Source organism: Tupaia chinensis, unplaced genomic scaffold, assembly GCF_000334495.1.
Source record: "Tupaia chinensis unplaced genomic scaffold, TupChi_1.0 Scaffold000028_1, whole genome shotgun sequence".
NCBI lineage: Eukaryota > Metazoa > Chordata > Mammalia > Scandentia > Tupaiidae > Tupaia > Tupaia belangeri.
In genome coordinates this window covers 3744210-3756893 of record NW_006159458.1, presented here as the reverse complement: position 1 = coordinate 3756893, position 12684 = coordinate 3744210, and the positions used below count along the sequence as shown (strand labels likewise).

Below are 12684 nucleotides of genomic sequence, written 5' to 3'. Positions count from 1 at the left end.
AAGAGAAAAGGAAGACCAACCTCGGAGGCAAAGGGTGAACACTGCAGCGCCGAAGCTGCAGGGGAAGACTCCAAGGTCCTATCCCGTGTCTCCCTGTACACACCAGCCTTGCACGTGCCTGTGATCCTGGCTGGCTGAGCTGGTCATGGGTTGCCATGGGAAGGCCCTACTGAGGGTGCCCTCTGTCTCTCTCTCTCTAATAGAAGAAATAAATAAACTTAGAAGAGAGAGAAAAGGGGAAAATGTATGGTCTGTAGCAGAAACTCATATCATGAAAAATTGGGAGACCAGTAGATGGTGTAGACTCCCGTGGAGTCTACTGTCTTTCGAGTCCTAGACCTGGCAGCTTAAAACTCACGCTGGGCATGTGTATGTAGATGCCCCAAATCCTGAGAGGAAAATGGAAAAGAAGGGATGGCAGCATGGCCATCCCCCCTGGGGGGTGATTTCTTGCTTTCTATCTCTTTGTCTGTCTCTGTCTCTCCAGCAAGTGCACGCACCCTATAGCAAAAACCTCTCTATAAAAAATTGGTATGTGAAATGAAATCTTCTAAGCAAAGATTCCATTCTGTTCCTCAGTTGAGATGAAGTGTTTTGGTTCTCTTGTGAATGGCTGAAGGAAATACATTGGGATAACCTGCGGGAACAGCCAATTACCAATATATTAAAAAATGTTTAGGGCCAGCCGGGTGGCGTGGAGGTTAAGGTAGCTACGTTCCACGTGACTGACTGCATGGTTTGAGTCCTGGACCCAGCAACCTGAAAAACATGCTGGGTGCACTTGTGTGTGTTCCCAGAATCTTGAGAGGAAAATGGAGAAGGGGTTGTGATGTAGCCATCTCCCCTGAGGGATGATCTCTCTCTCTCTCTTTTCTGGCAAGTACACACACCCTGTAGCAGAACTTTAAAAAAATGAAAAATTTTTAAAACTCCATACAACTTTTGACTCAGCAGTTCTACTAGAAATTTTGTCTCTTCATATAATCAGATTGTATAAAGGTTTAAATACAAGTATATTTATTTTAATAGTGAAAAGTGGGAGGCCAGCAAGTGGCATAGTGGTTAAGGCACTGGACTCCCACACAGCAGACAACAGTTTGAGTCCTGGACCCAGCGACTTGATACTCACGTCAGGCACATGTGTGTGCATGCATGCCTAAAATCCCAAGAGGAGAATGGAGGAGACGGGATAGCCGCATGGTCATTCCCCTGGAGGATGACTTCTCACTTTCCCTCTCTCTTTCTCTTTCTTTATCTCCTGCAAGCACACATGGCCTAGCAAAAGTCTCTCTTTAAAAAAAAAAGTGAGGGACCAGCAGGTGGTGTGGTGGTTAAGGCGCTGGGTTCGAGTCCTGAATTTGGTGGCTTGCTTTGTCACTTCCTCTCTCTCTCACTCTTACCCTCTGTCTCCCTCTGGTCAAATTAAAAACTAAGTGAATGAATAAATAAAATTAAATAAATAAATAATTATTTTTAAAAAAGTGAAAAGTTGGGAACAATCTCAATGTTCTGCAATAATGAGCTGGCTAAATAAATTGTAGTGTTTTCATATTACAAATTTTAGAGAATAAATTTAGAGAGATATTTAATGACTGTGGGAAATTTTCTTAGTATTTTAAATGAAAAAAGTCATCCTGAAATAGTAGCAACTATAAGAACGTGGTATTTTAAATTTTATTATGATAAATAGAAGAAAACCACTTCAAAATATTTACAATAGTTATTTCTGAATAGTACAATCACAGATGATTTTATTCTCCCAAACTTTCCCCAATAAACCTACCTAATTTCAGCAAGCAGAAAGAAAAAAACGTGGAACTCTAAAAAACTCATTAAAGTAATATTAACTACCTTTCTGTAGCTGTAACTTACATAATTGCTTTTCTGTTTACATGTTCTAGATTTTGTATTGATTCTGAAAACAGAATTGGAAATAGTGGAGTAGAAGAAATAAAAAGTCATCCCTTTTTTGAAGGTGTAGACTGGGGGCACATAAGGTATGTTCCTAGGCTTTGAATGGAGAGACCCGAGTAAAAACAAGCTTTCAGATTTAGCAATGCATTTACCTCTGATTCTGCTAGATTATATTAGGTCAGCATTTTCTGGACTATCTGAATGGGAGTTTTAGTGGTTACAGCTAAGTAACTTTTTTTAGGCTAGTTCACTGAAATGCATGTAATGAAAAAACTGCATAGATTTTCATTTTTTTCTGCCAAAATAAACTCATACTTGAATTCCACCTTTCCATGAACTTTCTGGAGCCCCATCATCCTTTGTACCACCTACTTGTTAAATGACTTCTGATTTATGAAGTCTCTACTGGAAAAATTCTGTTCCTAAATCAACTGGATAGGATCCAGGCCTCACATACTTTATATACTTACATAACAGTTTAAATAAAGTCTGTTTTACTTTTCCTCTCTTTAGCATTTGCTTTCCCATTAAAAAAATAGTATGAGAAGGTCTTGGTACAAAGATACAAAAATTCCAGGTAAATAAAAATATGTTAATAGAAAATTATAGTCAACTATTTTGAAATTCACTTAACAATTCTGAAATCCACAGTAAGTTCCCTTAGCTTTTCTAATATATATAAAATAGCATGCAGAACTTAGAAGTAGAATTATTTGTTGGAAAATTAAGAGTACAAAAAAATTTACCATGGCTATTAATACCTTCTTACAGGGAAAGGCCAGCGGCAATTCCTATAGAAATCAAAAGCATTGATGATACTTCAAATTTTGATGACTTCCCTGAATCTGATATTTTACAACCAGGTAAGACAATCTTTAACATAACTAATGCCCTTAAAAATCTATGAAGACTCCAGACAGCTAGATCCTACATGGCCAACTTCATTCAGTTCAAGCCCCAGACCTGGCAGCTCTAGAAACATACTGGGTGCATGTGCATACATGCCCAAAGTCCCAAAAGGGAGGAAAAATGGAGAAGGGGATTGTAGTGTGACCTTTCCCCATGGAGGGTGCTTTCTCATTTTCCCTCTCTTTCTCTCTCTAGCAAGTACATATTCCATCTGGTAAAATTTTAAAAAGTAAATGAAAAAGTATGAAGGACTGGTCTCAAGGTTGAGTGGTGAAAGGAACTATTGGGCCATCAGGAAAGTCATGACTTGGGACCAGCAGTTAGCGTAATGGCTGTGTCGCGGGAATCCCATGTAGTCGACTGTGGTTCAAGTCCTGGACCCAGTGGCTTAAACTCACGCCAGGCGCATGTGCATGCGTGCCCAAGATCCCGAGAGGAGAATGGAGGAGAAGGGATTGCGGCGTGGCCATCCCCCCTCGGGGGTGATTTCTCGCTTTTGTTTCTTTGTCTCTCTCTCTGTCTTTCTGGTGAGCGCACATGCCCAATAGCAAAAAACCTCTCAAAAAAAAGTCAGGACGTATTTTTGCATAGAAAAACACATCATGACTTTTCTGACAACCTAATAGACCTTACACAGCCAATGGCACAGTTCAAATCCTGGACCCAGCAGCTTGAAAACTATGCTGGGAATGTGTGTGTACCTGTTCCAGATCCCAGTAGGGTGGAGAACTGTAGGATAAGGGGTCGTGGCGTGCTCATGTCCTGCTGGGGGAGTGCTTTCTCTCTCTCCCTTCTTGCTCTCTCTAGCAAGTACATGCATGCATTGGCCAAAAAAAAAAGTCTATGAAGATGATGACATTTTACTAATGAAATTTGGTTTTGGTTAATTTTCTTTTTCTAGTGCCAAATACCACAGAACCAGACTACAAATCCAAAGACTGGGTTTTTCTCAATTACACCTATAAAAGATTTGAAGGGTTGACTCAACGTGGCTCTATCCCCACCTACATGAAAGCTGGGAAATTATGAATGAAGGTGACATTCGCCCACAACCAAGAGAACTCAGGTAGCTGCATCAGCAGGCTTGCTTGGCTAGATAACAATACACTGAAATACTCCTGAAGACGGTGGTGCTCATTGACTACAAGAGGAAATTCTACAGGATTAGGATTTCTGAGACTACTACAGTAATTGGTTGGCAGTGCCAGCTGGCTTTTTTTTTTTTTTTTTTGAATATTTTATTATTTTTGTTAATTTTATTATATGAAGGTACTGGAATAAAAGGAGCGTACATCCCTTTCTAACTGCACTGCCTACATGCGTGTTAAGGTCCATTCTGCCTGTGTGTGCTGTGGCTTTGAACTGTAACACCTCTAATCAATTCAGGAGAAACACATATCAAATAAAGCAGCATAGGCTAACCTGTAGGGAACACTGCAGTATCGCTGTTTCACTGCAAATCTTATGGGTCTAGATCATCAGTAAAAGCCATCTTCCATAGTTGATGTTAGAACATTTGCCCTGTTGGTTTGGACACCTGTAGAATATATACAAAGACAATTTCTGTAATGGTTTTAAGAAATTAAAAAAGAAATACACTGGTTCTTTAAAAAATAGAGCTTTTTTTCAGTTATGACACAAACTCCACAGTAGGGAGTGACAAGTTGTTAATAAGGAAGAGGAAGTTGAACATCTTCACTCAAGCACTCCACTGATACATTTACTTTGCATTCAGAAATACTGATGACTTTTATAAATGTAGTCTGTATACTCATAGGGAGATGTACTGTATTATAGAAAATGTAAAGTTGCTTTTCTTGTGACAAGAGGACTTCTTTTTTAATGAGAGGACATGGCATTATTTTAATTTGATTACAGTGAGTTGAATTTATGAAATGACCATGAAGGCTGCTTGTAGAACTAGTGTATTTTTATTAAACTATTTTTTTAAATGTCAAACTTCTGATCATGTAAATGGACTTGTAGAGAACAAAGAACTATTTCCTTTGGTTTTCTAGGAAGTGTTACATATCATGACTAGTTAACTTTTATTTCTTTTGATGAAGATTTTTCCTTCGATAGCACTTGTATTATTGTGCCATTATTTTCTTATGCTCCAAATGTACCAAAGATCCTGAACTGAGTGGATGTTCACAGCTGAGTAGAATTTCACTTTCCTGTGGGAATGCTGTATTCAGACATGACAGATCTTTGATAGAGGGCAGCTTATTCTAAGGCAGGGTTGTTCATGTTTAGCTGCATCACTGTGGTTCATTCAGATGGAACTGAGGACGTAACTGCAGGCCCAGGGTTGTGATGAGCAGCTAGGAGAGAGAATATTAGCATCAAATTCTCTGGGTATTTTCCTAAGAATTAACCTTTCCTAGCTCAGTATTTTAATTCTACAACAACTGAGCTTTTGGTTCCCTAAGAACTAGTTGAGTCATAATATTTCAGCAAAGAATGGCCTAATGTTTGTGTTGTTTATGGACAGAATTTTTTTTTAAAAAAGATACAACAATTATAACCATTACAAATGACCTGTTATCATAATCTAAAGTGATAATTTATTTGTAGGAACATCTTGCCTTATAGAGAAGAATTGCATTGGAGCATTATTCAAATCTACAAAAGCAGTTATAAATGCTGCTGCTCGGTAGCTCCACAATGTTTCCATAAGGCCATTGGGTCCCCACCACCACCAGCCTACTCCCTAACTCTTACTCTGTCTGTTTCTTTTATCGCTGAATACTTGCAATGTGTTCATCTAGTAGTTCATCTCCATTTTTCTAGACTGGATCATGTGACCAGGTCTTGAAGGGAGAGAGCTATTAAAACGCTGGGGTTATCTCAATTTGACTAACTCTGACTTTTCTAATTATAACTGCCTTTAATTTAAAAAGAAAAAAAAAAAGACTTTAACTTCTTCTGGGGTTTATGAGATTTTCCCACCCCATCTCACTCCGTTTTTTTAACAGAGGACTGTTTTGTTAGTATTGTAATGAATAGGTCAGGCATGAGGAAACTACAACCTAGTACGGTGTCCAGTTCTAGTACAGAAGAAATTAATTCAGGCTGACTGAGGAGAGAGCAAGATTGATAAAAAAGGAGCTGATTTACCTACATTTACTTTTTAACTATGTAAAACTAAAGCATTTAGTTTCGATTTCCCTCATTCTTACTATCAGAAAGAACTTGGAAATAGTTACGATTTCTTGGCAGTGGAAGGGCAGTTCTGGAAAGTTCACTTTGTTTAGAGTCTCATTCTTCCCTGGAGTCAATAGAGTGATTCACAATCTTTGGGGTTTTCTCTTCATCAAAAGCATTTCTTAAGTGCCTATCTAAAAGCAATTAAAGACTGTGTCTGCCCTTTAGAAGTTAAGAATTTGATTCATAATGCAAATTAGGTAATTTGCAAAGTACCCTTGAGACTGAATTTTCTCTATTATACACTTCCCATAGTTCAGGTGAATCATTTAACTTAAATGACAAGACCCTATCTAATCAACTGGGCATAATGACATTTTCTTTAAATTAGACTCTATTTTGAATTAAAAGAGTTTTATTATAAAACTGTGTGTATTTTGGTTTTTCTAAGTATATAGAAAGCTTGTATAATTCAGATTTATTGATTTCCTGATTTAATGTAGACTTTGACTTTTTTTATTAAAAATCATTTGTATTAAAGCAAGTTATTTTTCTTTTATGCATTTGTTATTTTCATAGCTTTAAATCTTTAAATGTATTAAATTATTGTGCTATTTGATAGTAAGGAATTGCTTATAAATCAGTCACTTCCGAGTGGAACATCTAGCTTATTTAATAAGCTAACTAGTTGAATGGAAGATAACAAATGTGGAATATTAAAATGTTCTTTGGTTGCTAAGGCTTAAGGTAGGATTTTATTCATTTCTATAATAGCATACTTTTCCTGTTTTGGTTTTGTTTTTATTTAACCACCTGCATATCTTTATGGAAATCTGTAAATTTCAAAATATTTTTAAGTACATTTATTTGGGTGGTTTACTGTAGAAAACCTTGAGACAATCAGTCAGTAATCTCTACTGGAAGGAGAAACAGCTGTCTGTCTTTTGCTGATTCACCTATAGAAGAATTGGGATTTGAATCAGTAGAGGTCCCCGGCTACTAAACACCTTCTCTCTTTGAATTGTGAAAATTCAGAACGTCAAAATGTCTGTTTCACTGCAACCATGATTATTTCTCTTTGTCTTTATTTAAATTTTATTTTCTCTTTAGAAGTGCACTTATTTCTGAAAAATCTTAATGAAATAAACACTTAGAACAAATACAAGACACTTAGGACTATTAAAGATATTTTAGATTTTTATGAAAAAAAAATGGGGTTATTGCTGCTTTCAAAGGAATAAAGGAATAAAAATATATCTTAGTTATTTTTTTTAAATAGCAATATAATCCAGCAATTGTCTAGAAAAATAATCATCAGGCTACTGAATTTGGTGTCCAGTTACTGAGTTTCAAAAAATGTTTTGGTGGCATGAGGGATTTTTTCATTGAAGGTAAGACAAGAATAAAAACTATGTTTACAAAATTTCTGTTGGTGAGGTTTCTTTGGTTTTATTTTTGAGTTTTGAGATAGAGGTTATCCAGAACTCAAGAGTGTCTATTTTGTAAGTGTAAATAACTGAGGAAGTCTTACATTTGAAGATCACACTGAGGATAAAAGAAATGTTTGCAGTTTCAGTTATATTACGTGTACACAATCAAGATTGTTGAACAGGTTTATACTTAAAATCGCCATTCAAATCTGTAGCTAAAAGCACGGCTACACAAATTACAGTTTTAGGTACTTGCAGGGTATACAGCTTATATACAAAGGGCTTTTTAAAAGTTCATGGAAAGTATATTATTAAAAAGCCTTGCTTGGATTTCAAAATATTTTTGTACCAAAATGAAACAAACTTTTTAAAGTACCTTTTTACAGCTACCCTACTAGGTCAGAAACAATTAGCAACTAGTAAATTGGCAGGGTGGTTCCAACCCCTGACCTGGAGGGCTTGAGAAACATACCGGGCATGTGGAGAAATGGAAGAGAGGGCACTGGGGTCTGGCCATTCCCTGTTGGGTGGGTGCCTTCTCAGTTTCCCTTTCTCTGTCTTTCTTGAATGAAATGCTTATGTCTCCTTAAAAATAAATAAATAAATAAATAAATACCCCTCAAAATAGCATAGAAAAATAAGTGGCCTAGATTCTGCCCCACCTGTCCCATTGAAGACATGACAACTAATCATGATACTTTTCCCAGTGGACCCAGAGGGAGCCACTGAGCATCTTGTTCATTCTCATTGTGAGCCGGCTGTGCCGTAACACACTCACTTCAGTAATGCTGCTGAGAGACTAGTGAAAACACCAAATATTTGTATTTGGCCATTAGAGCAAACTAGAGTCCCTAATCTCAGGATCCTCTAGTGATACAAAGATCTACATTTGAATACCAAATACATTATTCATTTTGTTCTGTTTTTTAAAGGTTTTTGTGAGACACAGGCAAAGTGAGAAATTCCCCTCCTCGGGGGATGGCCACACCACAATCCCCTCTCCTTTCTCCCCCTGGGATTCTGGACACACACACACACACACACACACACACACACACACCCCTCACATGAGTTCTAAGCCTCCAGGTCTCTGACTCAAACCACAGTTGGCCATGTCGGAGCCCAGCATCTTAACCACTATGCCATCTGCTGGCCCCTTCATTTTGCTTTTTACAACTAAGTAAACATAATTACCATCATTTTATAGGTGATGAACATGAGGCTGGTTGTGACCCAAAACACAGGTCATAAATTGTATGAGCCCAAGTCCAGTGGTCCTTCTGCTCTCTCAAATCACAGAGCATGCTTCTCCTGCCAGTTACCACATAAGCTTCTAGGCTCTCCCGAGGTGATGATCTCATGAGGTGATGAGACATAGTGGTTTGGGTTCTCTCATGCATTGTGCTCACTCTCATAAATAAAATAAGCTTTTTCAAAAATAAGGAAAATTAGTATCTCATGTAATACCAAGACTCAAGGTAGAAAGCTTCCAGGAGAATCAATCTAACTTCTCAGAAATATCAAGGACATAGGGTTTTTCAACTTTTCTACTCTGTCGTCCTTACAGTGTTAACTTTAACTTTATTTTTAAATTTATTTATTCATTTTAATTTTGATCAGAGAGGGACAGAGAAAGAGAAAATGAGAAAGTAAGCCACCCTGTCTGAGACTCAAACAGCAGTGGGCCATGTGGGAGTCCAGTGCCCTTAACCATTATGCCACCTGCTGGCTCCAGGAGAAATTACATGTGAGACCCCACTCTTTTTTTTTTTTTGAGTAAGAAAAAAATATTTTATTTCCCTGTTAACACTAAACCATATTATTCAAAATGTATTTCAAAATACTTAGCCAGAAAAAAATAAAAATACTTAGCCAGGTCACCAATCCCAGTCACTACCTTAGTTCCAAAGTTCACTAAGAAAATAGTCAACCAGCAGAAATCTATTGTTAGATACTGTCTAGAAAGAACAGCTACATTGTCATATGTATTAACTTAGTAGTCATTTTTTAAGAATAAGGAAAATCTTTCCCAGAAGCATTCTAAGCAAGGCATCTCTCACTTTTTTTTTTTTTTTGGAGAAGTTTTTGCTAAGGGCACGTGTGCTCGCCAGACAGAGACAGAGAGACAGAAAGCGAGAAATCACCCCCCAGGGGAGATGGCCACACCGCAATCCCTTCTCCTCCATTCTCCTCTCAGGATCTTGGGCATGCATGCACACACGCCCAGCGTGAGTTTTAAGCCACCGGGTCCAGGACACGAACCGTGGTTGACTACGTGGGAGTTCAGTGACATAGCCATTACGCTAACTGCTGGTCCCCATCTCTCACATCTTATCGGCCATCATTGTACATCCAACCATTCCTAAACTAGTATTAATAGTTGGGCTGGTGACTGACTTAAAACTAATCAAGCATCGGGACCAGCAGATGGCGTAATGGTTCTGTTGCTGGACTCCCACGAGTCTGAGGTTCAAGTCCCAGACCCAATTACTTAAAAACGCAACCTGGTACATGTGCGTGTATGTGTCCATCCTCAAAGAAGAATGGAGGAGAAGGAATTGCAGTGTGGCCAGGTCCCCTGAGGGATGATTTCTTGCTTTCTATCTCTCTGTCTCTCCAGTGAGCACACACACCCAAAACCAAAAATCTCTCTTAAGAATAAAAATTCATCAAGCGTCACACCTATTACTGGGGTGGGTGCTACCTAAAGCATGTGGCCTGCTGATAACAGAACAAAATGAGGGTTCTTTTGACAAGTTAGAAGGTGATCAGCAGGGTGCCCACAGGGTTACAGCAATGGGCTTACCTAAAGATTCTGTTGTTACCTCTGCCATTGCCTAAATAGTGCTTCTGCCATCGCTCCCCTCTCCTGTTCACCGAGCAGATCATCTCTTCATTGGGCCCTATTACATCAGAAATAGCAATTATCATTAACATCTTTTTTGCTCAAGACCAAGCCAGGGGTGGGTGATGTAATTACTATTTGGCTCAAATTATTTGTCTAAATTGGGAAGCTGGGCTTTGACTAATGGAAATCAAAGCATTTCTCAGGTGAAATGCCAAGTACCACCAAGTTATCTTTTAATTACTTTACCATATTAGAATAGGGTTGGACCACCAGGTGGCATTTTTCTCACATGGCCAACTCTGCAGTTCGAGTCCCAAGCCTAGAGGCTTGAAAATCACCCTGGGGCACCTGTGCGTGTGTGCCCCCAATCCTGACAGACTGGAAGAGAAGGGGTTGGAGCATAGCCCCATCCCCTCCTGGGGGGATGATTTCTCACTCTCTCTTTCTCTCTCTGGCAAGTATATGTACCCTATGGTAGAAATCTAAAAAGAAACAAAACAAAACAAACACCTAATGATCAAATTTCTAAGCAGGATGACTTTCTAAGTCTCCAAAGGGGAACACTCATAACAAGAAAGGAAAAATCAGTATTTGGCCTAACTTCTTTATTTTGCCTTGTTTTTTTGAGTAAAGTAATCATGAACAGAACTTAAAAGAGGTCTCCTGGGAACCAGCAGTTAGCGTAATGGCTATGTCCCTGGACTCCCACGTAGTCGACCGTGGTTCACGTCCTGGACCTGGTGGCTTAAAACTCACACCGGGCGCTTGTGCGTGCGTGCCCAAGATCCCGAGAGGAGAATGGAGGAGAAGGGATTGCGGCGTGACCATCCCTCCTGGGGGGTGATTTCTTGCTTTCTGTCTCTATGTCTCTCTCTGTCTGGCGAGTGCACACGCCCTATAGCGAAAATCTCTCCAAAAACAAAAAAACAACAAAAAACTCTCCTGTACAATTCTATACAATACTAGAAGACTGAGGAGGACCTGAAGCACCATGTCTGCTTTAAGAGTGTCCAAAATGGGCCAGCAGGTGGTGTGGTGGTTAAGGCTCTGGACACTCCCATATAGGGGATGCAGTTCAAGTCCCAGATCTGGTGGCTTGTTTTCTTACTTTCTCTTCTCTCTCTCTCCTTCTCCCTCTGGTCAAATTAAAGTAAATGAATGAGTGAGTTAAGTAATCCTTTTTTTAAAAAGAGTATTCAAAAATAAATATTAGTTCAGCCTTTGACACCCCCCCCCACATACACACACAATACATAATCCCTAAGGGAAAAAAAAAAAGCAATAATTCTATAAAGAGTAATTTTTGTCCAAGTTTTGTTCCTTCCTGTAATTTTCTTGGAAGTTTAATGTTTTTCTATGCCTATCTTCTTGCTAGTAGAAATATCGATTCCCCCACCTTATCCTTTGTGACAACCCACACTTAAGAAAATTCATTTTTTTGTCTAGTCAGAGTGATATTTCTTAAAAGTACAGCACTCAGAGAAACTGCTTCACAATCAACTAGGATGAATGAAATAGGGATCTTGTGTGTCTCACCCCATGCCTACTAAATCAGTCTCTGGGGGTGGGTCCGACACTGCACATTCTCATACATGTCAAACTCTGGGGACCACTGAGCTAAGGCAAGAAGGACACTAGAGGACTTTTCTAAAAGGAGCTAATACCTGACTCATTGGTTATTGTGAGCATACCTAAGGTGCACAGTAGGTGAAGTGCAAAAGTGAGTGTTTACAGCAATGCTTGACACAGAGTAGTTATTCAATACATATTTATGAACAAATGAATTAAATAATTGCATTTGTGTGGATGGCCCTATACTCCACTGAAGACCAATTTGTTTGTTTCTTTTAAATTTGCTGTAAGGCACGTGTGCTCGTCAGAGAGACACAGAAAGTGAGAAAGCACCCTGGGGGGGGGGATGGTCACTCCCACACCACAATCCCCTCCCCTCCATTGTTCCTTTTTGGGATTTTGGGCATGCATGTGCATGTATTCCAAGCTTCTGGGTCTGGGGCTCAAAGTGTGCAGCCAGCCATGTGGGCTCCAGCTGCTTCAACCACCATCCCGCCTGGGATCTTTGTTTCACTTTATTTAATAAACACATAAATACAACTCCAAAAATACTGAAAAGGAATGTAGCTTTTGCGTATATTGTTATCTTCCAGGGAAATAGTATAAGAGTATGTGTATTATGCAATGGAGTTCCCTAAACACCCTTCTGAAAAGCCTTTCTCAAATTGCCCCTCCCCGTGCAGCTGCCACCACTCTCTTCACCCCATCTCCTCTTCTCTCTCCCCATCTCCTCTTCTCTCTCCCCGTCTCCTCTTCTCTCTCCCCGTCTCCTCTTCTCTCTCTCCCCCATCTCCTCTTCTCTCTCTCCCCGTCTCCTCTTCTCTCTCTCCCCCTCTCCTCTTCTCTCTCCCCCTCTCCCCTCCT

At 39.3% G+C, this 12684-nt stretch overlaps 1 protein-coding gene across 3 annotated transcripts in view; it reads left to right on the top strand.

Moving 5' to 3' along the window:
- Window positions 1–5175, top strand: part of STK38L (serine/threonine kinase 38 like) — a 106248-nt gene extending 101073 nt beyond the window's left edge. For all 3 annotated transcript variants that reach the window (XM_014587209.2, XM_014587210.2, XM_014587215.2), the window contains exons 12-14: window positions 1902–1997; window positions 2686–2777; window positions 3725–5175. In XM_014587209.2, the coding sequence (XP_014442695.1) occupies window positions 1902–1997; window positions 2686–2777; window positions 3725–3852 (316 nt within the window). In that variant the 3' untranslated portion in view covers window positions 3853–5175. The remainder of the gene's footprint in view (window positions 1–1901; window positions 1998–2685; window positions 2778–3724) is intronic.
- The last annotated feature ends 7509 nt before the right edge of the window (window positions 5176–12684 follow it).